General features: G+C 40.9%; 2 protein-coding genes across 7 annotated transcripts in view; both read left to right on the top strand.

Moving 5' to 3' along the window:
• Window positions 1-2,675, top strand: part of ap1b1 (adaptor related protein complex 1 subunit beta 1) — a 30,884-nt gene extending 28,209 nt beyond the window's left edge. For all 6 annotated transcript variants that reach the window (XM_030737088.1, XM_030737089.1, XM_030737091.1 and 3 more), the window contains one exon: window positions 1,226-2,675. In XM_030737088.1, the coding sequence (XP_030592948.1) occupies window positions 1,226-1,300 (75 nt within the window). In that variant the 3' untranslated portion in view covers window positions 1,301-2,675. The remainder of the gene's footprint in view (window positions 1-1,225) is intronic.
• Window positions 2,676-7,821: 5,146 nt separating this feature from the next.
• Window positions 7,822-25,826, top strand: rasl10a (RAS-like, family 10, member A). The gene is made up of 3 exons (XM_030738053.1): window positions 7,822-8,191; window positions 19,908-20,032; window positions 23,738-25,826. The coding sequence occupies exons 1-3, from the start codon at window positions 7,976-7,978 to the stop codon at window positions 24,006-24,008; spliced, it is 612 nt and encodes a 203-aa protein (XP_030593913.1). The 5' UTR covers window positions 7,822-7,975; the 3' UTR covers window positions 24,009-25,826.
• The last annotated feature ends 450 nt before the right edge of the window (window positions 25,827-26,276 follow it).

The raw sequence follows: 26,276 nt of genomic DNA, 5'->3' as shown, positions 1-26,276 counted from the left end.
TGTGAAATTCCCATCAGGCACTCATCACATTTCCAACTGATCATTGTAGTTACAATGTTGTCAGTGTTTGGTGTGTAGTCTTTGAGAACTTGGGGGGTGGGGTGCTGAAATGATCAAACATTAGAGAAATACAGGTCATCCTACCCTTTTTAATAAAGCGCACAGATCCATTACTCATATTGAAATACAGATTTTTAGGACTAATCTGGACATGACACTCTGGGATTTAATTACTTATCTTTGAGTACAGTTTGTATTTGTCGCTTAAAAACCAGAGTCACGCGGGGTCGGTGCTTATCGTAGGCAAACCACGGTGTGACCTTCAAACTATTCCAGCTCCACTTTAGCGGAACAAATGTGATTCTAAGAAATGACAGTGATTAAAGCTGAAAGGCCTGCAGTCTGATTTGTGTGTACCGTCAAGGCAAGAAAAATGCAGGTTGTTCTCTTCACTTTGCCACTTCGCAGAGATGTGCAGGTTATTAAGGGTTTCACTCGTCTTCGGAGGAAGCACAGCTGGTTTTTACTGTGCAGCAATTAATTAGAGAAACATTTTAAAATATTCAGAGTCACTGTCTTTTACAATTATTACACATTTTCTACAGTGTCTTTGCACTATCTGTCCTGCAGCTGCCTTATGCTGCTCATAATAGTGTATTTCTGGATCTGAGGAAATGACATCTGCAGAGTGATTGCAGTAAGATGGGGGTGGGGGGTTGGGGGTTGGGGGGACACTTTGTGAAGCTCCATCTAATCCTAAACCTACTCCCAGCTGAGACTGAGATCAAAGAGTGGAGAGGCTTCTTCTGTTTTCTCTAGAGTGTATATGTATCTATATTTCTATCTGTACATCTGACTGAATCGGGGAGGGAGGAGTCATCCAAAGCCTTTCTTCCCATCTTGAAAATTATGAATTTAATCTTCTGGAAAAACGGAAGATGAAGTCATTTAGGTTCTTTACCATGAACCCACAAGCTCACAAATCTGAAGAAATGCTACATGAAGTTACTGATGGAGATATCGGTTGAAACAGGTTTTGTTCTTTTCATACTCAGACAGCAAAGATTTAGATCAAACAATAAGTTATCGCCTTTTCTAAGTTGCTTTATATAACCCGCAGCAGGTCTTTAAAAACCTGCTGTTTGTTCATGTGTCTGTCAAAATGCTGCTTTTTAACACTGATTTATAACTCACATCGTGCTCACCCTAACTTGTCTCTCCTCAGGTCTCTCTGAAGTGCAGAGCTGCAGAGGTTTCCCAGTGTGTGTTCCAGAGCTACGAGGCGGTGCTGAAGAACTGAATAAACACCTCGTGCGTCACCCCAGCCGCAGCCCTCACAGACTACCGGGCCCTTCTCTCCCTCCCCTTCCTCCCCTCCCTCCCCCCAGCAAACCACACCACAACTGCACGCAGTGCGGGAGCCACTTCCTGCTGCGTTTGGTCAGTCTTTGTGTCATCCAACCATTTTATCAGGATGGCTAATGGTCTGTTCTCCCCTTTGTCTTTTTCTCTTTTCTTTCCTCCAAAGCTTCAGATTTCTGGTTCAATCTTTGCTTCCCTTATCCTGTCCCCTCTTTGTTCACACCACATGCTTCACTTTCAGGAAATCATTTCAAGCTAAATTCTTTGAATTCAGGCTCCCAGTTCTTCTCTGCCCGAGCCATCCTTAAACAATCTTTATTTGTTTGGGGGGGGACAGACAGCTGTGAATGTTTCTCTGCATGAGGCTTTTATAATTTTCTAACCCTGCTTCTCTGCAAATTGGAGTCTATTTTTAGCATCTTTGATCAGCAGGTGAATAATCACTTTCGCCGTATTTATTTAGGGGGGTAATTTCAATTAAGATGTTAGAAAAAGGCTTTAACTGCCTTTTAGCTTCTCTCTGTGAAGGGGATAAAAGGCTGTGGGGACCTAAAGAGACACACAAATGCATAAAAACTACACTTTTTTTTGTTTTTGTCTTTTTATATTTTTTTTTTTTTGTTTTTTTTTTTCTTTTTCTTTTTTTTTTTTTTTTTTAGTGTCAGTGGTTAGCAGTGGGATCGTCATCTGTCCCTAAAATCAGAATGTCCATTTTTTCCGTGTGCATGGAAACTGTGTTACTGTGTTTTAATTTTTACATCAATATCTCAACATTTTATAGACTAGCAGCAGTTGTCCTCTGACTGCTCTCTTACTTAGTCATTCCATGGTTTAATTTGTGTTCGTAGTCTCATTAGTGTACATGCGGCAAACTGGGAGAGGGCCTCAGGTGGTGACAGCTTTATAAGTGCTGCTGCTCTCTGCGTCAGCGGCAGCCACTCGGGCACTCTGCTCTTCGTGTAACCATGTTGCAGCTCTCAACATCCATGGCTTACCTGACATGAAGGCTCAGGTGGGGGGAAAAAAATAACTGATGTCATGGTTTGTAACACTTCTGAGTCACAAGCGCACATGTAGGTAGCACGCGGTATTTGTTAAAACAAGGCTGGATCAACATGCGGTGTCCCTGTTTGACCTGCAGACTCGGCTGATTAATTGGATTCCTTTTTCCGAGCTGTTACACTGGTACCCTTTCTATCAGCGCTACAGAATCAGCTCAGCGACGCTAGCACGGAGGCTGTGTATTCTGTGTGTGTCTTTGTGTGTGATGCAGCTGATTTATGACATGCTGTACAAAAAAAAAAAAAAAAAAATCAAATGTTTAATCAGATGGGGTTTTTTCCATTGCGTGTACATCATTTGAAGAACTATTAAAAGTCTTGATTAATTCATATTGTGTGTATTGGTTTTTTTGTTTGTTTTTTTGTCCCGTTTTGGTTTTTTGCTGATGCTGAAATTCCAGTGTTAAAGGATGTGAAACATTATCTTAGTTTTATTGCCCATGTAAACCCCAGATTTCCCCCTGAGGACCTGGAAATGAATGTGCACCGTTATCACACACCACAAAATTGTCTGACCTTTGCGGCGCTTTTCTCTCATGGGCAGCAGAGCTCCGCTCCAGCGTTGAGTGAACAGCTTTCACAGATTTGCATGCAAAAGTCAGCAGACTCTCAGCTGTGCTCAGCCTTGATCCAGGAGTCAAGTCTGTGGTTTGTCCATCACAAAAGTGTCTTCGTGGCAGCGTAACCTGCTTAGGAAAGCTTAACCAAGATTTCCCCTGCACTAAATGCTGATGACAAACACTTCTCATCTCAGATCTCTGGCTGCATGAATGAGGAAGTCCAGAGGCAAATTGGCACGAGTGTCACACACATCTATGATATTGATCCTCTGTCATGAATGAATCCCAAAAGGGGGTGTTGCTCCCTTTTTGGTGAGGGCTTATTCTGTATGAGAGCACAATCATTCACTTCCAAACGACAAACGTAATTAATGTGAATGCCAGGAAAGTTGTCAGTATTTTATCTCTCTTATAGATTTACTGAAGTGTTGGCAGGAAAACAAGAAGCTAAAGCTTTCCTTTTAAACTAGTTATGATTTGTTTTGTTTTAATTTGTCCAGTTTCACTATTGTCAGTGGCAGGAGTGTCAAACTCATTTTACATCAGTCTCTGCTTCATCTTAAGTGAGCCGGACCAATAAAGCTGTTTCCTTTAAACTGTTCCTCTTACTTTCATTGTAAATAAGTTCACATTTAATGAGATGTCTTGAGGGAAAAAAATGCCATTTTAATGTTTTTCCACATTATAAAGAAATACTGCTGTAATAAAAAACAAAAAACTGCCAGCATAGTTCACATTGGACTTACATTGTAAGAATTAACTGTAAAGTCACAGAAAACCTCCCATATTTATTGTCAAACCAGAATATTCTATTGCAAATGGTGAAAAAAGGATTACCATTAAATTGAAAACTAACAGTAAAACAAAAGAACAATGTATTTCACTTAATGGTTTATCTCTTACTCTGGAATATGCCTCTCAGACTGTCAAACTGATGAAAATACAGTTAAAGGGCCAAAATTTATGCTCCCCTCCTCAGAAATTTCCTTATGTTCCAAAGCCATTCAGGGAGCTGGATTGGACCATATGGCAGCTGGTTCTGGATCATGAGATTCAATACATGTTTGCATCTGGGAGAAAGCCCATAAATGTAGGTTACACTTCATCTACGCCTGAGCAAATTACATTTTTCCAGATTTGACATTTATCACTCATTGCAAGCACATATTTATTCCTCCATTTTATAATAAGACATTTTATTTTTTTAACAAAAAAAATAATCTTTGCCACGTTATACATATCATTTTATCTTTAATCTCCATATTGTAACATATTTAGGGCCCGAGCACGAACTGTGCGAAGGCCCTATTGTAATTGCTTCGTTTATTATTATTTTTTTTTTTTTTTTTTTTTTTTTTTTTATTATTATTATTATTATTATTATTATTCAGGCAAATGAATTGGCTTTTTGGGGGCTTTATCATATTCAAAAACTCATGAAACTTGGCACATGCGTCACACCTGGTGAAAATTTAAGTATTTTAATGGGCTCGGGCAAGGGCGCGCCCAAATGGCTCGCTAGCGCCCCCTAAACTGGAGCCCCACCGCTGTGTTTCACGTACATGAATGAAACTTCATACACATATATATCATGTCCAGGCGCACAAAAAATCCTCTTGGAGCCATGCCCTAAACCCAACAGGAAGTCCGCCATTTTGAATTAATTATGCAAATTTGGCGATTTGCAGCCCTCACACTTTTTCTAATAACTCAGAGGTTTTAGACGTTATCATCTTCATATTTGGTTTGTCTAACCTACACCCCCAGGGGAATCTAAATCTCGAAAATGGTGAGTTTTCGCCAAGGGGGAGGGGTCCTTATGCCCCTTTGAACTTTGATCATTCGCCATGAAATTTTGATTGCCTCTCATTCATACCTACATGATCCAATGTGCATCAAACTTCTCCAGTAGGATAAGGGTGCCCCCCTGAATACATACATATGACAATATTTAATATCAGTCGCAGCGCCACCTAGTGGGAACAGGAAATGTCATATTTTACACTTGGAGGTCCAGCTCCAAGGTGGTTTAGCAGAACCATCTCAAATTTCACCTGGAAAGCCTTAAGAACTTGGACTTACTGTGTTTTCAAAACTGTGAGTTTTTGACAAAAGGGCGTGACCCTTATGGGACGGCAAAGTTCGATGATTCGCCATGAACACAAAAATGGCTGTAACTCAAAGCCCACTTGCCCAATCTGGCTCAAACTTCAGTGGTGTGATAAGCATGCTGCCCTGAACACACTCATATGCATAAAGTCCATAAACGTTAGAGCGCCGCCTAGTGGCAGCTCGGAATATCTTAAAATAGCATGTTTTTTGAGTAGCCCCGGAGCTACGTTTTATCTACATGTATGAAAATGTACAGGCTCATGTAACATACTAAGACGTACAAAAAAGTCTCTTGGACCCATACCCCAAACCCTACAGGAAGTCGGCCATCTTCAATTGAAGGTGTCAATTTTTGCGATTTCCACGCCTGCTATTTGAACGAACTCGTCCTAGGGCATTTCACCCACTGACACCAAATTGGCTCCAGATCATCTACACAAGTAGCCCATCAAATATTGTGGAAATCTTTAAAAAATATTAAACGGCCTTGTCACACCAGGCCATTAAATTTGGCCTTTGTTTTTCTCCCTCACCACCAAAATTGTTTGTGCACTTGTTCGCACATGCTTTGTCTGATCAGGCTGAAAATTTAATCACTCATGTACACACCCAGGCTGAATCCATAACTACAGATTCAAGACTGTAGGCGCAATAGCGCCCCCTACAGAAGCAAATGAAAATTTGTATGACCGTCCACAGAATTAGTTTTGCTCTGAAATACATGAAATATCTTTCACCATTCCTTACAAAATCCTCATCTATTTGATAAGCCTCCTGCCCTGAACACATTGATATGCATAAAGTCCATAAACGTTAGAGCGCCCCCTACTGGCAGCTTTAAATATCATAATATACCATGTTTTTTAGCTAGCCCCTGAGTTACATTTTATCTACAGCTCTGAAATTTTGCACACTCATGTAACATCCTAAGACATACAAAAAAGTCTCTTGCAGCCATACTCCAAACCCTACAGGAAGTCCAGCATCTTCAATTGAAAGTGTCAATTTTTGCCATTTTCAGGCCTGCTATTTGAATGAACTCCTCCTAGGGCATTTCACCCAGTGAGACCAAATTGGCTCCACATCATCTAGACAAACAGCCCATCAAAAAAGTCAATCAGACCCATGCCCTATTTTGCATGCTGGAGCCGTGACCACACCCCCAAATATTCCATTGCGTCTATGCCGAGAGCAAAAGATACCTTTTCCTATAAAAGAATTCAACTTTCTAGAGACCCATCACGATCACAAAACCTCCGAGTGCGGCACGGGTCGACGAGCGCCACAGGTCGACGCGCGCGGAGTGCGAGGGCCCGATATCACCGCTTGCGGTTTTAATTACATTTGTTTTTGTTTTTTTTTTTTTTTTTTTGTTTTAGCTCCTTTTGAATTTTCTGTTTGGTATAATTTTTGACATTTTGTACTATATTTTACTGAGCTAATTTTTTTCATATTTTGGCTGATGTGACAGTTATTTCTCAACTTTTAGAATAAAGTTTTTCTTTTCTTTAGAACAACTTGAAATGCTTTCTAGACATTTTTAATTTGGACTTTCAAGTTGTCAGACATCAATTTATGCATGACGCATGTTTTGTTGTTTTTTTTAAGGTACTTTTTGTAATTGCTCCGTGTACAGTGGGATCTACAGCGTTGTTATTGTTAATAACAAAACTAATCTACAAAGCCGTGAGATAAAACATGTAAACCCTTTACAAAAAGAGTCTCGTGTGAAAAGGTTTCACTCTTCTGAAGCTCATCTCTTGTTATTCTGAGGAACCATAAATTAAATAGTGTTTAATCCTCAGCTTCGTCTGTTGTGTTCCGCTGTCAGCCTGCAGTGATTGATGGGGCATATCCCGCCTCCCGTGCCCGAAGGCTCTGTCCAGTCATAAGTCACCTCAGAGATATGATGTTCGGTCCTGCGCCGCCTCTCCGTGACCCTGGCGCTGAGATGATGTATAGTGTGTGGCCTATTCCTCAGCTATTTGTTTGCGGCGTATGGGAGCTCAAAGCTTTCACACGCCTTGCGCATGACACGATCCTATTGGATGAGCAGGACAGTGGATATTGCAAATGATGATGGAGAGAGAAGGGGGGAGAGAGAGGGGAGGTGGAGAGCTCCTATCTTTCCAACGGCAGACGCACAACCCTCGTTAAGCCTCCAGATGCCTTCACAGAATACGCACGTCTGTCGGCTGTGTGGACTGCCTCTTCTTTTTTAAATCGCACACATGCAAATCGATCATTCTGTATTCGAAAACAAGAAGATTATGGGGGTTGCAGCCAATCCGGGAACACGTGGAAAGCTTATGAGACGAGCGTCTGCGCGCCCGTCCTCATTGTGATGGAGGAGCGCGGTGGTGCATCGCTGGGAATGAGTGAGAGGTGCGGAGGAGATAATCAATGAAGACACCGAGAGCTCCTGTGCGTTTGGACAAGGTCAGCAGAGTATAGCCTTGATAGGATTATGTCCATGTGGAGACAGCAAGGGCGGACTTTTATGCTTCCTCTCCGGGGACGAGGTTGCCTGGGGGTGTCCCCTAAAAACCAAGAGTTTCTCTCCTCGCGTTGGCTTGCAGAGGCAGCGAAAACCAATCCATTAGTGGCTGGGCTTTATTTTTGACTATCTGCGTGGCTTGGAGATAAAGTTTCCTCTCTCTGCTCGACGGTTGGGTGATTTATTCTCCCACCGATTCTTCTATTAAACGCAGCTGAGGCCAGTTAAGGTGATTTAGTGGCTGCTGGTTAAAGGGGCAGCGGCGGGTGGGCTGAATTCCACCAGAGCAGGAACAAAAACAGCGGCGCCCAGCTGTGTTTCTGGACTACCACATCTGTCCTTGTTGCCGCCGCTGTCCATGGTGCTGAACTCGAGCTCCAGGAATGGTGGAGACGCTGAGTATCGCAGTGATCGGTGCTCCCGGAGTGGGGAAAACTTCTATAATCCGCCAGTTCATCTATAACGACTTCTCGGAGGTGTACACGCCGACCAGGACCAGATATGTGTACAGACCCTCCGTTATACTGAACGGGAACATGTACGAGCTGAAGATTTTGGACGTCCCGCCAATCTCGTCTTTTCCATCGAGCTCCAGTCAGGTATCATGTCTCTGTCTCAGGAACTTTATTAGAGAAGGATTTATACAAGCTTGGGGGATCCATTCTGTGATTGCCTGAACCCGCATCTCATTTATTTAATTTCTACTTAATCTTACAAGTGCCCGTCTGTTCACAGCCACTAACATCTCTCAAAGGCAAAACACCAATTTTATTTATTCCTCTTTCACTATCAGATGTCCCTAGTCTACTAGTTGCTATGGAGACCTGCCTGACTTAAAGACTAAGAGCTTCACTTTGACGTTTTAAACTCTCTCTCTCTCTCTCTCTCTCTCTCTCTCTCTCTCTCTCTCTCTCTCTCTCTCTCTCTCTCTCTCTCTCAACCCCATCATGAAGAAAGGTTGTAAACTTGCTTATTGTTTGTGTGTTAATCATAACATGTCTTCTGCAGACTTCCAACAAAGAGTAGTGCTCTGTGAGTTGGTGGTGGTGCTGCTGGTGGCTGTGTTGAATCTGCAGGATTGTGCCTCAGGCAGCACCACAGCACCACAGCACCTGGTTAAAAGTCCCTTTTTAAAAATAGAACAGACTGCCCTTTTATTCCCGACCACAGGTCATATGCCACACCTCATTAGTTGGAGGCGCATCTGGTCGCAGGATCATAGTGAGAAAAAGCACAGTGAACGCCAAGGCTTTGCAGCCACTTTGCAGATTTTGGAGCTTTGGCTTCTTTCTTGACAAGAATTGGAGATTCTGGGGGTGGGTGGGGGGGGGGGGGGGGGGGGGGGGGGTCTCATTTAGTTTTCAAATGTGGGCTTGCACTCAGCCTCTCTTAAAACAGTCCCCACGCGATTGTATTGAAAGCATTATTAACTTTAACTAATAACTTTTCCTCCTCCTTTGCCTTACAGATCCTTTCTTACAGTAACGTTACAGCCACAACTAAGGAGAAAGGCAACACTCAGCTAGACACACAGAGGTGTCAATTTACAAACTGCACCAAAAGCCTGCAGACCTCTGAGCCTCTATCCTCAAAAACCACAATTAAACCAGCAAAAAATGAATAATAACAAAAAAAGAGAACAAAGAATGTGGGAGAGCTGCTTCCCCTAAAAGAGATAGAAGCAGGGCAGCCTCCATCCAGTAGCATCTGGGAACAACAGGGAATAGATGAGTGGAGAAGAGACGGGAAGGAAAGAGAGGAAAGGAGAGGAGAGAGGGAGAAAACACAGAGGCTTGTAAGTGATGGGTGATGAACTCTAGAGCCCTCATTCTGAGTAAAGATATATTTTTTACGAGGCTTCCACATTCTGAATCAGTCTTAGCAATAATCTTTTAAATCCCAAATCCCCTTTGTGTAATTATTCTGCTTACCTTCTCTGAATCAGATGAATTAAGCACAGTTTTAGTTTCAAATAAAGTTTACACTGAGCTCTACAGAATGAAAAGTGTGGATTTTGACCTCTTTCACTTACAGTGCATTTAAATTGCATTAAATCATCTCACTGTTGGAAAGACAGGAGCTCTCCACTTTCCTTTCTCTCACTTCATGGCTATTATGGAGAGGAGGATCTGTTACAGCAGCTGAAGCCCTTCCAATCTACATATAGGCACGTGACAACGGCTTTAATATGGACTTAAAATGTGAATCTTTCCTTCAAGACAAATGATCTCCTTGTTAAAATCCCCTTTATCATTTTCCCAGCCCATTAAGCAGTGAATATAGTGCATCCCTTTCTGCGTGTGTGAGTGTGTGCGGTGCTCGAAACGACGTGTCCCACCACAAGTCTCTGCTGACGTAAGGTGTGTGATTGACTCCTGTCCGTTGTGTCCTCATTGGAGAGGCAGATCACAAGGTCACAACAGAAAGCTGTTGATTGGCTGCTGCTAATTATTTCCCTCCTTTTCTCCCCTTCGGTGTCACAGATAGCCCTCCCAAGAGCAGTTGCGGTTATCTACCACAGGCAAAAGTGCCACTGAGAAAATGAGATCAGGCCAAGCAGGAGACAACAAAAGCACAGGGAGAAAGAGTGTCTTCCTAAAGTGTTGGTTTTCTGTGCACTCACAAAGCCCGGCGTTAACACAGAAAACAACTGACAGGCAGGCTGAGGGGCAGAGCAATCATCTTGTCAGAGTTACACACAGCTCCACTACTAGATTTAACATTTTATTGGAAGGCGTTAAGAGTTCTGCAGAGTGCTTTGGTGGTTCATGTCCATAGATTCCTGTTGTAAAAGCTCGGAGTTTCTTCTTTTTTTTAACTAAAGTGCATTGAACTCCCATTAAGGAAAAAGCTGGCAGGCTTTGAGCAGGAGACGGGGCGCAGCTCATGAGTTCAAGTGTGCGTCTGTGTGTCCCAGAGGTTGAGTCACATGAGAGAGCTTTCCTCAGCAGACCATTTGGTTATTTTTGCGTGAACATTTCACGCTAATTTTAGAGAGGTGGTGCGGGCTCTTTGTCAAAGGTATGCCGGCAGAGAAATCCATTAGCTGAAGTGCTGCCACAACATTTCCATCAGACAGATTTATGGTTACTCATTCGCTGAGGAACAACACCTGCAAGGCCTGCTGTGCTTTGTCCTGCTCGTTCTAAAGCCCACTCGCTTGCTTCATCTTGTGCTGTTCTCTATTCACAGTGAGAGCAGTGATGAGACACGGGGCGTTTTTGAGTCACTGCTCTCGTCTGTGTTTAACCCTTGGCCACAGAAATGTAACCCGGGTCAGGGGCAATGGATATAATGAGCAGTGAGTTGAGCCAGCACAGAGAATCCTGATTGAATTTTACTTGCTGAACACAGCAAATTTAATAAAGGCTCAGTTCCTTATTAGAATACAGCCGGGAATAAAAGAGGAACAAAGGAGAGTGCCGGAGTTTGTTTTTGGTCAATTAGAAAGTATGCACAGAGTTTAATGGACACTGTTGGGGAAGGGGTGACCAAATGAGGTTTTATATTGTCCTATAAAATTTGTGATGAATAAGCTGCAGAATGGAGTGAGTCAGTACGCCTCCGCACTGATGTGGCTTGGCAATTTCTCATCAGTTCAGATTATTTTATAAGAAGAGCAGTAGCGTTCTAGCAGGCGACTTGTGACCCCATTTCAACAACATACAGAGACATTTTTATCATTTTTAATGCTGGAGAAAAGCAAGATTTCTATTACTTTACCGTGAAGCTATGATGGTGTAATGATTTGTTTGCTTTGTAGTGCGTCTGTCTATTGGTAAGAGTATTTGCATTGAGAGAGCATCTGTCACAGTGTGTCAATAGGATGTGATGACAGATGGATTTAAGCATGACAGAAGATTCAGCATGATTTTTCTTGTTCCTGTCTTTTCATTTTCTCTTCTTTTCCCTTTTGTTCTTGCCATAATGTATCTCCATGACTTCCTCCCACACAAAATGCTCCCTCTCCTGCTCTCTCTGGGCATTTTTCTCAGTTATCTTTGTCAATACTTTCATATATAACAGCAGGGAAGCTATTGCTTTTCACTCTTGCAAATGCAGCAGAAAGTTATGTGCATCTGTGAATCACACATATCACTGAAGCATTAAGTGCTGGCAGGATCTGCAAGACTTTTAAAATGAAATTGAGCACAAATTAGACAATTTACCATAAATATAATGCATAATAATTATAATGACTCATTCTTTTTGAATGACATTTAAACTGTCTTTGTTGATATATACAAACATGATTATAGGAATCATCAGATTAAAAAAAAACAAAAAACGCTTATTTGCCTTTTTTTGTTGAGAGTTTGATGAGAAGATTATTATAGCACCACTCCCCTGGCTCTGTGGTAACAAAATCTGTTGCCACGTCCAAAGGTCATCAAACAAAACAAAACAAAACAAAACAAAAAACAGCAAATTGACACCATGATTTAATGTTCTGTCATTTTGTAAGACAGAGATATGTATGGTGTATGTTAGGTCCATAATTTGTTGGACAAAGACACAGTTTTTCCCTCTGTTCACCTCCACAATAGATTTTAAATAAAACAGTCCAGAAGTGATTGAAGTGCAGACTCTCAGCTTTAATTCAGAGGGTTTAGTGAAAAATTCTCATTAATAGTTTAGCAGTTACAGCCATTTTTATACACAGTCCCCCATTTTCAGAGGCTCAAAATTAATTCTACATTTGACTGGTGAGCAGTTTCATGGCCAGGTCCCTTGTTATTTTGTGACAAAGGAAGCAGACATAATAAGTTGATTAGATTTGTACTTTATAGCTTTTCACTGTAACTTTAAATATGAGAGTCAAATAGATGTCATTAGGGCATTATCATTAGGCTGAGTAAAAACTTTAGGAGTATCCTGTTAAAAAGAATCAGTGCACTGACCAGCTCAGCAACACGAACAGGCCTGAAAGACCTCAGACGACAACTAAAGTGCATGACCTCAGAATTATTTCCATGAATTAGAAAAGCAACTTCACAAAATCTTACAAAGCCAAGAACACTTTTAAGGAGGTAGGTGTGTCATTATCAAAGTATAATGTCAAGAGAGAACTTCATGAATGGAAATAAAGAGAGTTTACAACTGCAAACCACTAGTTACACTTAAGAACAGGTAGGCCAGATTAGACTTTGCCAGAAAACATTTAAAAGAGTTATTCTGGCAAGATGAAACCAAGACTACCTTATATGAGAATGGTGGGAAAAGAAAAGCATGGAGGAGAGAAACAGCTCATGGTCCAAAGCATCACATGGTGGAGGCATGGGCGTGTATGTCTGCCAGTGCAACTGGATCGCTAGTGTTTATTGATGATGTGACTGCTGACAGATACAGCAGGATGAATTCCAAAGTGTACAGGGCTATAATCCTGAATGCTGCAAAACTGATCAGACAGCGTTTCACAGTGCAAGTGGATAATGACCCAAAGCACACTGCAAAAACAACCCAACAGGAGTTTCTCAAGGGAAAGAAAGGGGCTATTCTTAAATAGCTGAGTCATTCGCCTGATCTCAACCTAATAGAGCAACTTTTCAGTTATTAAATACAAAACTGAGAGGAGAGATACACACAGGCAGCATCTGAAGGTGGCTGCAATAACGGCCTGACAGAACATCTCTAGGGAGGAAATACAGCATTTTTTGATGTCCATGAATTCAAGACTTCAGACCGCAAAGGATTAAACAAGCTGGCAATCTTTGTGTTTCAAATTATAGACTTAAATCCACTGTGGTCGTGTATAGAGGCAACACTACAAAAATTGTGTCTGCCCAGCAAATTTATAGAGATGGCTGTAGACATACAGAAGATGGATACAGACACAGTGATGTCACACACTGATTTATAAATTAATGATTCAGAGCTCATTTTTAGCCTTTAATTCATAAGTCAGAGGTTTACTTAACTAACAAGCTTGACAAGCAAAGACACAGTGCTAATTACAGCCAAGTAATACAAATTACATCTTAAAATTTCACTCATGAAAACTGAAACAGAGGTTCCTTGAATGGGCTGTTAGTACAATTAGACATTGCTAACTGTTAAGTGCTAGCAAACCATTTTATTTGTTAGCTAATTGTAAATGCCTCAAAAGTCACCAACAGCACACAGTGGAGATATTTATTATGTCAATGAGTTTGAATTAGTGGAGGTGAAGCCTAGCAGACAGCTAGCTGCTCCCACAAGTGGTTGATATCCACTACAGTGGTTGATGTCCACTGTGCCCTTAAAAATGCAAAGTTTAATTATATACGGTATTTTAAAAAAATCACCTCTGATACAGTTGCTATGGACTGGTACTTACTGTATATAGGTCTATAGGACTCACTTCTTACTACAAGTCTCATTCACAGAAGTGCTTTATTCTATGCTTAAGCACTCTGACTTAATATTAACACACTCACACTCTCAGCAGAAACTCAGGGTTCAGTATTTTGCCCAAGGTTGAAGGAGCTAAGGATCGAACCACTGACCTTCCAACTGGTTGATGACCTGCTCTACTGCCTGAGCTACAGCTACCCTAATTGAAGTGGTAGATTAGCTACTGAGACTGGAAACATTTTTTGTTCCATTGTCTGTAGATATACTATATTGCCAAAAGTATTCGCTTGTCTGCCTTCACACACATGTGAACTTGAGTGACATCCCATTCTTAATCCATAGGTTTAAGAGTGTGTTTATAGGAGTTTTTGATCATTCTTTCAGAAGCACATTTGTGAGGTGAGACACTGATGTTGGACAAGAAGGCCTGATTCACAGTCTCCACTCTAATTCATCCCAAAGGTGTTCCATCGGGTTGACGTCAGGACTCTGTGCAGGCCACTCAAGTTCTTCCACATCAAACTCACTCATCCATGTCTTTATGGATCTCGCTTTGCACACTGGTGCGCAGTCATGTTGGACCAGGAAGGGGCCACCTCCAAACTGTTCCCACAAAGTTGGGAGCACAAAATTGTCCAAATTTCTTGGTATGCTGAAGTATTAAGAGTTCCTTTCACTGGAACTAAGGGGATGAGCCCAACTCCTGAAAAACAGCCCCACACCATAATCCCCCCCAACCACCAAACTTTACACTTGGCACAGTGCAGTCAGACAAGTACCGTTCTCCTGGCAACCACCAAACCCAGACTTGTCCCTCGGATTGCCAGATGGAGAAGCGTGATTCGTCACTCGAGAGAACACGTCTCCACTGCTCTACAATCCCGTGGCGTTGTGCTTTACACCACTGCATCTGATGCTTTGCATTGCGTTTGGTGATGTAAAGCTTGGATGCAGCTGCTTGGACATGGAAACCCATTCCATGAAGGTCTCTATTCACTGTTCTTGAGCTATTTTGAAGGTCAAATGAAGGTGCAGAAAGTTGGCGACCTCTACGCACTATGTATCTCAGCATCTGCTGACCCTGCTCTGTGATTTTACATGGCTTACCACTTCGTGGCTGAGTTGCTCTTGTTTCCACTTTGTTATAAAGCCAACAGTTGACTGTGGAATTTTTAGTAGTGAGCAAATTTCAGGACTGGACTTGTACAGGTGGCATCCTATCACGGTACTACGCTGGAATTCACTGAGCTCCTGAGGGAGACCCATTCTTTCACAAATGTTTGTAGAAACAGTCTGCATGCCCAGGTGGTTGATTGTATACAACTGTGGCCATGGAAGTGATTGGAACTCCTGAAGTCAGTGATTTGGATGGGTGAGTGAATACTTTTGGCAATATAATATTTCTATTGTAAAGTTAGGCATTTCAATCATGAGTCTATGCAGACTGACTTGCTTTTGGAGCCAGCCTCAAATGGCCATTTGAATAATTGCACTTCAGCGTTGGCTTCATTTTTCAGCCCTGGAGGTTGTCGCTTGGGTTAGACGTAGAATTTGGTCTTAATGCTCAGCTTCCAGCTTCTGGCTTTATCTTATTATTTAATGGGCAGAAGAGATATTGTTCTCAGCTAACTCTCTAGCAGGAACAAGCAAGAATATGTCCCAATTTGCCAAATCATTCTAATTCCCAAGAATTTCCATTCTTGACCCCACTGGCATTTGATGCTGCAAGAACCCAAAAACAGGTCAAGGTCTCCATGTCACCTCAACACTGGAGACTTACAACAAAGAGCAATAAATGGTTTTGCTGGTTTAGGTCATTACTGAGAAAAGGGAGTTCCATCCTTAGGGAATGTAATGGATTTTAATTGCAAATCAACCAGCGTGACCTGTGTATGACATATCTGTAATTGCTTAGCATTTGCCCCAGCCGGGTTACACTGGCCACCCTCCTGTGCTGGAGTATTGATCCATCACAATCATTCATTACGGTTAAGCTTTCTCCTCTAATACCAGGAGTTACCAGGCTATGGCAGCTTTGCCATAGCCTGCAGAAAACTGTCCATGGTCTGTGGTTGTCAGGGAAACATGTTCTGTTTGGGTCCTGAGGAGCAAAGGATGAGATGCTCTTTTTCTGCGCTGTGGTAAGAAGACCGAGTGGAGGACACAGACAGTGGCACCACACTTCACATTCACGCTCCCACAAGCACATTCTCACATCCTGAGAGCACACACAAATAAACATGCCCACACATGCATTTTGCATTCATTTGGTTACAGTTCATGAGCTGCGTATCAGTGCGCTGCCCAGTCTTCACTGCTCTATTTTGCCTGGGCCTCTTGTTTGGGTTTGGAGAAGTAGTATTGCTGCTTCTATAGCTCCTCCTACACATTTAAAAACAGGACTTGGATGACAAAGAGATATGAGATGAAAATGCAAGCTGCTATTTTTAGCCCGCGGGATGTGAGGCTGCAACCAGAGCCACTGTGCGCACCTTACGTCGTCAGCTGCCTCAATTATCATGACAGGGTGAGCTGTGATAACACCGGTTTGTTTGGCAAACACAACACATCTTGGATTGAGGCTGTATTAGACACTTTAGGATATAAGCTGGGATAGGCTCCAGGAGGAAAATTGATAAATAGACTTTATGAGCAACAAGAAGAAATTAGAAATCATAAAGCAAAAGAACCTGTTGCTGAAAACCCCATGAAAGACCAGAGAAAAACAACTGCACTTTATGCCAGTGTCCCACTCATGCTTTTACTTTTGATGGCAGTGATTTCATTGCCATCTCCGTGCCTGATTGGCTTCATTATCTTCCTGCTGATCTGTGAGTCTTTTTCTGCTTCTTGATGCAAACACGCCCTCCAAAATGAAAAGAGTATGAAAAGTATTCCTCACTGTGTTATCATTACAACTTACACTGATCATCGCCTGTTCCCTGAGCCTCGCCTGTCACAAATTATCAGTTAATCTTTATTGTACAGATTGGCTGTACAGCATGTTTAATTTGAATGCAAATTCCCCCCAACCTTGACAGCAGTGCAATTAATTTGTTTCTTTTCACATTCCTATTTTAGGTTGCACGAGCTGTGTAAGTGGTGTAAAAAAGTGTAGTGTAAACACCACATGGCAAAATGACTTAACGCTGTACAGAATACTGTAGCAAATCAATCAGCTTTGCACTGCTACACTCTGGGGTCACATTAGATTGCATGCTAATCAGAAGCATGAAAATTAAAGGGCCCTCACAATCAGCACTTTGATATGTGAGTTTTCAAAGCAGTATGACACAACAAACACGGCTCTGAAGCAGCCAAATCATCCGAGCCCGAGGTTCAGGTGCATCAGTCAAAAAGCATCAAATACATCAAGCAGAGTATCTCTGAAAATCGTGGCTGCTGGAAATTGATTTGTATGTAAATTCTTTTTTAAATTGTTCACAGAATTTTATTTATTTTTCAAAAAAAAGCTTAGGAATTAGGAGCAAATGGAATACCAGCCACTATGTGAAATAAATCTGCACTGAGTGTGTGGAAATGCACCAAGGTTTTAAGTCAGTAAAATTAACAAGAATAAATTATTTACATGAATTTACTCTCAATGGCCATTTCATTAGGTATAGCTTTTCATGCGCTCTCAAATACCTAATCAGCCAATCACATGGCAGCAACTTAGTACATTTAGGCATGTAGACATGGTCAAGATGCCTGGCTGAAGTTCAAACTGAATGGGGAAAAAGGGTGATTTAAGTGACTCTGAAGGCGGCATGGTTGTTGGTGTCAGACAGGCTGGTCTGAGTATCTCAGAAACTACTGATCTACTGGGATTTTCCCACACAACCATCTCTAGGATTTACAGAGAATGGTCCAAAAAAGAGAAAATGTCCAGCGAGCAGCAGTTCTCTGGGTGAAAATGCATTGTTGATGCCAGAAGTCAGAGGAGAATGTCCAGATTGCTTCAACCTGTTCAAAACATTTACAAGAAACAATATCCAATTTGGTAGGAATTAGTGTTATTTTATATTGACAGCATTTTAGTTCAGTAACTGGATCCCACTTAAATAAATGTGGATTTTTTTTTAAAGGTAGACATCAACAAAAGACAGACAACTCAGATTTGTGAAATGCTACAATTAGCTGTTTTTGTTAAACTGAAGTAGCTTATACTAAGACCGTCTTGCTTGACTAACATAATAAACCAATGGAAAAATTAAAGCTATTTTTCAAGTACCTCAAGCAGGAAACTGATACTTTATTATTGTAAGCTAAACTGGAGGAACAGTTTAAGCTTTGGGAAATGTGCTCAAGCTTTCCAAGCATTAGACAAGTTCAAGTTCCTGGAAATAAGCACTGGTGAACTGGCAACTTCAAAGTGACCACAAGAAACAAGGTTGCGGGCTACATAAGCCCCCTTTAAGGCCACATCTTGTGCAACTTTTTACACTTCGTTTAGATGAATGTAATAAACCTGTGTGTAACATGTTTCCTGGTGAGCTGCAAATGTGACAGAAAACTGATTTCGGTTTCGATGCAGAGCCAAGCACGTTTTTCATGCTTCCGGCATTTATGTTTCGCCAAGCTAGCAATTTATAGCTCCATCTTCACAGTCATTATTAGTCAGTCTCATTCCCAGCTACAAAAGTGTATTTCCCCAGATGTTACACTCCATTTGAAAGATCCTCGTCGCACCATTGTCTCAAGTGCTGTCGTGCAGTTTGTGCATTACAGCAGTCAGCATCTAATAAAAATGACCCTGTTTACTGCAAAGCTAATTTCCATTGTTTGCCCATTAAATGATATTAAATTGTACTGGATTATATTTTACTGAACTGAACTGAGACAGTTGCAGAGAGTCTAGACCCTTCATTAGCAGTGTGTGGGAACACCAGAGGTTATGTCGGCTCATCCCTTGATCCGCTGTTGCCTTTTTCATCTCTCCAACAGTCTCCCAGGCTTGTGTTTGTGTTCTCATTTCCCTCCTTCAGCAGAATTTTTTCCATCCCCTGAACTTCCTCTATTTGCCTCTTCCTCTTTTATCAGATCAAATGTTTATACATTAATTTCATGCTGTTACAGGCAGTAGGTTGGTAGTGGTGAGCTTGTGAGGGCTCAGTGAAACACAGCTGGATAGAAGGATGGGTCCTCATGTTTCTATTAAAACTAATGACCCTCAGTATAGTACAAACAGACCCACCTGCACTGTGTGCTTTGATTACACTTTAAATGCCATTAGCATCCAACAAATGTTTTTTGTTGTTGTTGTTTTGTTTTGGGTTTTTTTGCCACGTCACATGCTCTGCATCGCAAAGATGCGACAAAAGTTAAACAGCACCGTGTGTTTCTTTTCCCTCTCCTGACAGAAGCTTGTGTGTTTGCTTTTCCCCAGCCTCTGTCATTGTCCTTGGGCAGCGTGCAGTGTTTTACTGCTAGGTGGTCACTATGTTTTATGACTTTGTTCAAAGCTGTGAGACTCCCAGAACCATGTCTGCTCTAAGAATTCATTGACTGCACTTTTTAACTGCAGAGGCAAGCAAACTATGACAGAGAAAAGTTCTGTTATATAAACAGAAAAAAAGAAAAAAAATGAACCAAGGATGATAGGATTATCATTAGCCTTTTAATCTGTCATGAATCAAAGTATTAGATTAAAATTTCTCTTTGATGAAGACGCTGGTAGCAAAGTCATCAGTTTGTCCTGAAGGAGGACATTAATGTCCACACCCAATTTCAATTCAAAGAATCTATTCATGAGTGGATGAGCTGTTTCACTCTGAACCACAAATAACGTCATCGTGGCATTTGAGGAAATGTCAGACTTTGACACAGCCATTAGGTTACACTGTCTGGGAACTTTACACGTCTGTACAATCTTCCATCTGACAGACCATGTCATCTCTTAAACTTGACTGAAACGGGTCCTGGCCGTACTTATTTGTTTACGTATTTTTTATGTCTTTCTGTCCATATCTGTCCTTTCAGGAATGGCTGGATTTGCGCTGCAGAGGAGTTCGCAATGCTGATGCTTACATCCTGGTGTATGACATCTGCTGTGTGGAGAGCTTTGAATACGTCAAAATGATCAGACAGCAGATAGTAGAGAACAGGTATGGCTCTCAGCTGATGACACACGATACTAGACATACAACTTCCAAAAGCTTTAAACCCCATATTTGATTGAAAACAGAACAAAGACAACACTGTCAAAACTCACAGACATTACGGTTTTCCAATAATAATTAAAAAAAACAAACATCTAGGACAGGGACAACAAAAAAACAGAAAAATTATGTAATGCTAACATGGAACATCTCACAGCTAATTAGGTTAATTAGGAACAGGTCAGTAACATAAAAGAGCTGAGAACGAAGATGGGTTCACCATTCTGTGAAAGACTGGATGGGCAAATGTTTTTAAAAAATTAAGAATGATGTTTCTCAAAATAAAAGTGCAAAAGATTTGGGGGATTTTATCATTACAGTACCAAATATCAAAAAGTATCCAGGAAATCACTGTATGCACAATCATGTGAAAAAAAAAAAACACATTTTAGTTTGTAGAACCACCTTCAGCAGGGATAACTTGAAGCAGTTGTTTTCTAGATGACTTTATCAGTCTCTCACATTGTTGTGGAGGAATTTTGGCCCACTCTGCTTTATAATGTTTCATTTCATTTAGGTTATTGGGCATTCATTTATGCACAGCTGTCTTAAGGTCCTGGCACAACATTTCAGTCACGGTGAGGTCTGGACTTTGACTGGTCCATTGCAGCACTTTGATTCTTTTCTTTTTCAGCCTTTCAGATTTGCTGCTATGCTTGGGATCATTTTCTTACTGTATGACCCAATTTGTGCCACACTTTAGCTACTGGAATAGAATACTTTGGTATACAGAGGAGTTCATGGTCAACTCAGTGACTGCAAGGTGCCCACGTCCTGTGGCTGCAGAACAAGCCCAAATCACCACCGTGCTTGGCAGTTGGTATCAGATGATTGTGCTGGTGTGCTGTGTTTCACTGAGCATTATGGCCAAATATCTCCACTTTAATCTCATCTGTCCAAAGGATATTGTTCCATAAGTCCTGTGGTTTGTTCATGTTGCTGTGTTCATGTTAGAGTAAAGAGTCTTTCTCCTGCAAACCTTTCCAGTTAAGCTGTATTTGTTCAGTCTTTTCTAATTGCACTAATTGAAATTCAGCATTTAACATGCTGACTGGGTTTTCGCAGTTTCTCCGAGCATTACACCTTGGAGTGAATTTGCTGGGATATCCACTCCTGGAAATGTTGTGTTAACACACATCTGAATGCTCCAGACCAACAAACTGTCAAAACCTCTGCTTTTATAGAAGTGCTCACACTTGCTGATGATAAATTAATCACATACATTTGATTGGCAGCACCTGGCTGCTAATTCCCATGGAAGCAGTAAGGATGCTCTTAGTGTTTCACAGGACTTCATAGCGTCCTAGAATAATAGAGTAATTTGAATTTGAATTTGAACTTCTTTTTGGAAATCCTAGACACTGTAAAGAATAGGCAAGGGACCATTCAGATTGTTTATCAGTGCACAGTGCACCTTTAAAAAAAGCCAGCATCCATAATGCCATAAGTCATTAGTGTAAATATGTTGCTGAAATCAAATTCAATCAGAAAAAATTCTCATTTCAAGAATTCATATATTGTCTTTGTGATGTTTTCAATTAAATACAAGGTTTGAATCATTTGCAAATCATTGGATTCTGTTTTTATCCACATTTTACATGAGCCTGCCTTTTTTTGGAAACGGCTCTACAACCAGCTGACACACAGCTTGTTGACCTTCACTGATGATTTGTAATGAAATCACCCTATGACCCACCTGAAGACAGCATGCAATTTCACAGCCCATCACAAAGCTGTGCAATTACATGATTGTGCGGGTGATTTTTAGGCTGCTTGTGGTGATATCTTTTAATTCAGCATGCTCATCATCATGACAGTTGCCTGTGTCTGCAGTGGTAATTTAAAGGTCATTCTTGAGATATTTGTACAGTTAGTGCACAGAATCCAGCAGCAAAACACAGGAGGCTTAAGACCTGTAGATAACATAAAGTAAAGGCTTCCTGGATTTGCTCTGCACCTGCTGTAAATATAGGGCCAAAATCCCTCATTCTGTCATCCTCAAACACATGCATATATTTACATATAGAAAGGAGCATTGAATGGCTTCATTTGTTTGCTATGTTGTACAACACCAAACTGCCACTCCACAATTGATGCCCGCTTCCTCACAGCTTTGAATGTGTAACAACGAATGTTTATGGTCTAAGACAGAAACCCATTATCACCAGCAGCTATGAAAGAAATGGTGAATGTGAGAGGAATAGAAAACAGGACAAAATGTGCAATCATAGAAACTCTAACATGAAATGAGAAACGAGAAGGAAAGGAAAGAGAGGAGAAGGGGGTAGATACTGTAAGAGGAATCATGAATAATGGAGTTTTGGAGGGCTTTTCTTACTCTGTGTGTCTGCTGTCGGAAAAAAAAAAGTCTTGTTGAAATGTTCCTAAGAAATCCTTTCAAAACTAGAATAACTTTATTTTTCTGCTTTAAAAAAAATTTTTTTTTTAAAGCCCTCTACTGAGAAGCCTACCTTAAGTTCAATGAGGCTTGTGACAGTGTTGTGCCCTTCCATCACTTCTGCATATATTCTCATGAAGGGATGCATGCACATGGCCTCCCACATTCAGTATGCCTCATTCTGCACAAATAGTCAAGCCTGAGCAGATAGGCAAGGAGATATTTTTAAGGCTGTTATGTGAGCACAACCTGTGAAAAGGAGAAAAGTAAGATGATTGCTGCGATGCGGTTGTTCAACTCCCAAGTTTTGAGAACTTCGCCTCGGGGCTTGAAAATTGCACTGCTCATCTCTCTCAATCTGCATCTCTTTCTCTTCGGCGAGCTATTTGTCCATCTGTCGAGGCAGACGTGCAAATATGCAAAAGTATGCAGAAGTCCTAGTCATACGATAAAGCAAAATGTCACAAAAAAGCCTTGATTCGTTCTAAGTTTTTAAGGCAGCTGTTTAAACAGTTTATACCCTTGTCTTTTCTAGCTGTTCTAATGTAATTCAACACAGTTTACTATCATTTTTCCTAGTTTATATTCTAAGGCTTTTTTAAAATAAAAAAACATTAACCCAATGACCTTTTCTCCTAGTTAAACAGTAAAATTCAATCTTATTGTTATAATCAACTTCTTTCCATCATACATGCTGCTGTACAGTCCTGTAACTTCTTTCCCCCACACTGCTTTACTAAACTTCTTTTTATTTAAAGACACAGATTGGATTTCGCCAATCAGATCATGGTTGGACTTGACGAGGTGCTATATGTTTTCTCGTTAGTACTGCAGAACTAATCTTTGCACATCCAGGTCTTGGGTTAGAATTTTATGATACATCCCTGTGGTTTTCCATGCATTTTCCCACTCAATAATGCTGTAAAGCCCTCACTGCAGCATGCGGGTGGGAGGCCCCTTGAGCCTGTGAGTTTTAATCCTCCAGTCCACCCCCACACACCTCAGAAGGAAGGGAAACTACGCACAGACAACCACTGTGACAAACACCAACATGATAGCTTTTCTTTAAAAAAAAAAAAAATATATATATATATATATATATATATATAGATATATATATATATATATATATATAGATTATATATATATATATATATATATATATATATATATATATATATATATATATATATATATATATATATATATATTATATATATATATATATAAAACCCTTTTCCTTTTCCCTGCAGGGAAGGCAGCAGCAGTGAGGTGCCAATCCTGGTGGTGGGTAACAAGAGAGATCTGCAGCGTCAGCGCTTCATGCCTCGCAGAGCCGTGTCGGTTCTGGTAAAGAAGACATGGAAGTGCGGTTATGTGGAGTGCTCTGCCAAGTTTAACTGGCACGTAGTCCTGCTCTTCAAAGAGCTGCTGGGCATTGCTGTGGCGCGGGGCATGCGCCAGAACCACACCTCCATTCGTTTGCAGGGGGCGCTACAGAGGAATCGCTGCACCATCATGTGACCCTCAGAGCTCCCTCCACCCCTGTCAACTCAGGAGTGGAGCGGCAGTGGAGAGAAGGACTTTCTATCAAAATGGCTGGGAAAAATTACCCTGTGGCCTCCTGCTTTACTGAGCTGATTTTTCATAATGATGTTTATTAGATTTGTGCGCTGTAAAAGACACTCAAATTATACACATGGTCATCCAGCTACTTCCTAGTCAATTGTGTAGAAACAAGGAAGGAAATGAGGGTGAGAAAGTAGGTGAAAAACAATACAAATAACATAGCACAGATATGTTTCTCACATCAGCTAGACAGTTCTACATTTCAGGCTGTGCTTCCCAATTTAAAAGGTCTGTCGCTAGGCCTGACAGGGCGGGAGCTGTATTTGTGAGACTCAAAGCGGACAGGCAGCAATATCATCCAGTCTTCCTTTTGAATTTGTCACATTCTGTAAGGTCAAAAGCAGAAGATCATATCTAACATCACTGGATTTATTTGGGATTTGTGCATGAGATCAAAGGGCAAAAAGATGGAATTATAAAAAGCAAAAGTACTCATTTCTGTGGAGATTATCTCAAAATGTACATAGATAGATATGATTAGATGGTGTTTAATTTTAGATTCTGAGGAGTAGCCTGCATTTTTCCCCCTCCCCTGTCCCCATTACAATCTTGGCCTACGGTAAAAGCTGTTTGTTCAGAGGAAGGCTGTTTTAAGGTTGTCTTGCAGCAGAAAATACTGCAGTCCCTTATCGTGATGCACTGTAGAACCTTAATCTGCTCCCTCCTCTCACTCAGTGTCTGTTTCTGATGAATACATTAAATCCAGGGAATGGGGGACCTCCAGGAGGCTCCGGAGCCTCAAACAAGAACCTGTGTGTGTGTGTGTGTGTGTGTGTGTGTGTGTGTGTGTGTGTGTGTGTGTGTGTGTGTGTGTGTGTGTGTGTGTGTGTGTGAGAGAGAGAGAGAGAGAGATGGGGAGAGGGAGAGTCAGGTTTATAGTTGACATTCAGGCAAGCAAAGGACAGACACAGTAAGATAAGAGACAGATGCTGAAGCTTTGGATTAGAAAGGAGCAATAAACACACACAGGGATGTCCAGACTGACTATATGTATCACATTATTATATTAAAAATGCCTCACACACAGTTGTAATCCACACACTCCAACAGAAATAGGCAAGTGGAGCTTGGTGACTTCCATATCAGTATGTGAATACTCTATAATTGGTCATACTGTAAAATTAACAGTGACTTTTCCATGTGATTAGGTTGAGGTACGTGAATATGCCAGCACTGAAAGTAAGCAGACCTGTTGTATATACACAAGTGATTCATAGACTAATTGACTTGCATGCTTTTGTTGGTAGAGCCAACGGGTCAGGGTTTAATTGCACTGATGTGAAAATGTGATACTGTGTTTAATTTTTGTAATACATGGTTTCCTGGCGCTGTAATGAACAACTGAGTGGGGTGAATGTGGTCGTTTTTCACCGGCATGTGAGAGCACAAGCTCATGATACTCTCCAAGATGTAGTGTTGAAGCCTTCAGTTAGGCCAAATGGCTGTGTTAGCTTTTTGTTTGTTTGATTGTTTTTCTAGTTATAAAAAGAGATATGTAGCAGAGATACACTAGAAAGCAACTGTGTGTAGCATGAGTTCTCATCATTTTGTTTGTGTGCATTTTCAAATAAAAAGGGCTACTGTTTTTTATCAGATACATTACTTGTATTATTTTATTTTTACAGTGTCAGTACTGTAACTAATTTTGCTTGGTTTTTTTTTGTTTTTGTTTGTTTGTTTGTTTTCTTGTTGTTGTTGTTGTTGTTTTTGTTATTTTGGGGAGTTTTTTGGTTTTTTTTTTGGACACATGATGGATTATTAAAAGCATCTGAGATCAACAACTTAGCTCTGGTCACTTTCTTTCATGTGCACTGGCTAAACCACATTAGGATCATTTCTACAACACTGCCATCTTGTGGTAAAGTGATCTTATCAGGAGCCAAATCGGGAGCGTCACACACTTCCAGTTACTGGATTTTGCTTAAATGTATGCTGGATTATTTTTTTTCTCTCACCTCTCAAAACTTGATGATTATCTGCTGATCTTCCTGTACTGTAGGTGTAGTCTTGATAATGGGTGGATGATTATGATCCTTTATTTATCTGGGTAAAAGTCTTACTGAGATTAAAATATCGTTTTAATCTCAGTAAGACTTTTTTAAAATATGCAGCATATTTTAAAGCTTGTTGTTTTCTTTCTTTCTTTTTTTGTTTTCCTAATTC

Source organism: Archocentrus centrarchus, chromosome 9 (genome assembly GCF_007364275.1).
Source record: "Archocentrus centrarchus isolate MPI-CPG fArcCen1 chromosome 9, fArcCen1, whole genome shotgun sequence".
NCBI classification, from domain to species: Eukaryota; Metazoa; Chordata; class Actinopteri; order Cichliformes; family Cichlidae; genus Archocentrus; species Archocentrus centrarchus.
The sequence above is the reverse complement of the archived record's forward strand: the minus strand, read 5'-3'. Positions and strand labels throughout refer to the sequence as shown.

What these genes read in the sequence shown, in the direction of transcription:
- rasl10a (XM_030738053.1), top strand. Translation starts at nt 7,976, where the DNA reads ATGGTGGAGACGCTGAGTATCGCAGTGATCGGTGCTCCCGGAGTGGGG. An exon ending in TTCCATCGAGCTCCAGTCAG is followed by an intron (nt 8,192 to 19,907) that starts GTATCATGTCTC and finishes CTGTCCTTTCAG; the next exon opens with GAATGGCTGGATTTGCGCTG. An exon ending in CAGCAGATAGTAGAGAACAG is followed by an intron (nt 20,033 to 23,737) that starts GTATGGCTCTCA and finishes TTTTCCCTGCAG; the next exon opens with GGAAGGCAGCAGCAGTGAGG.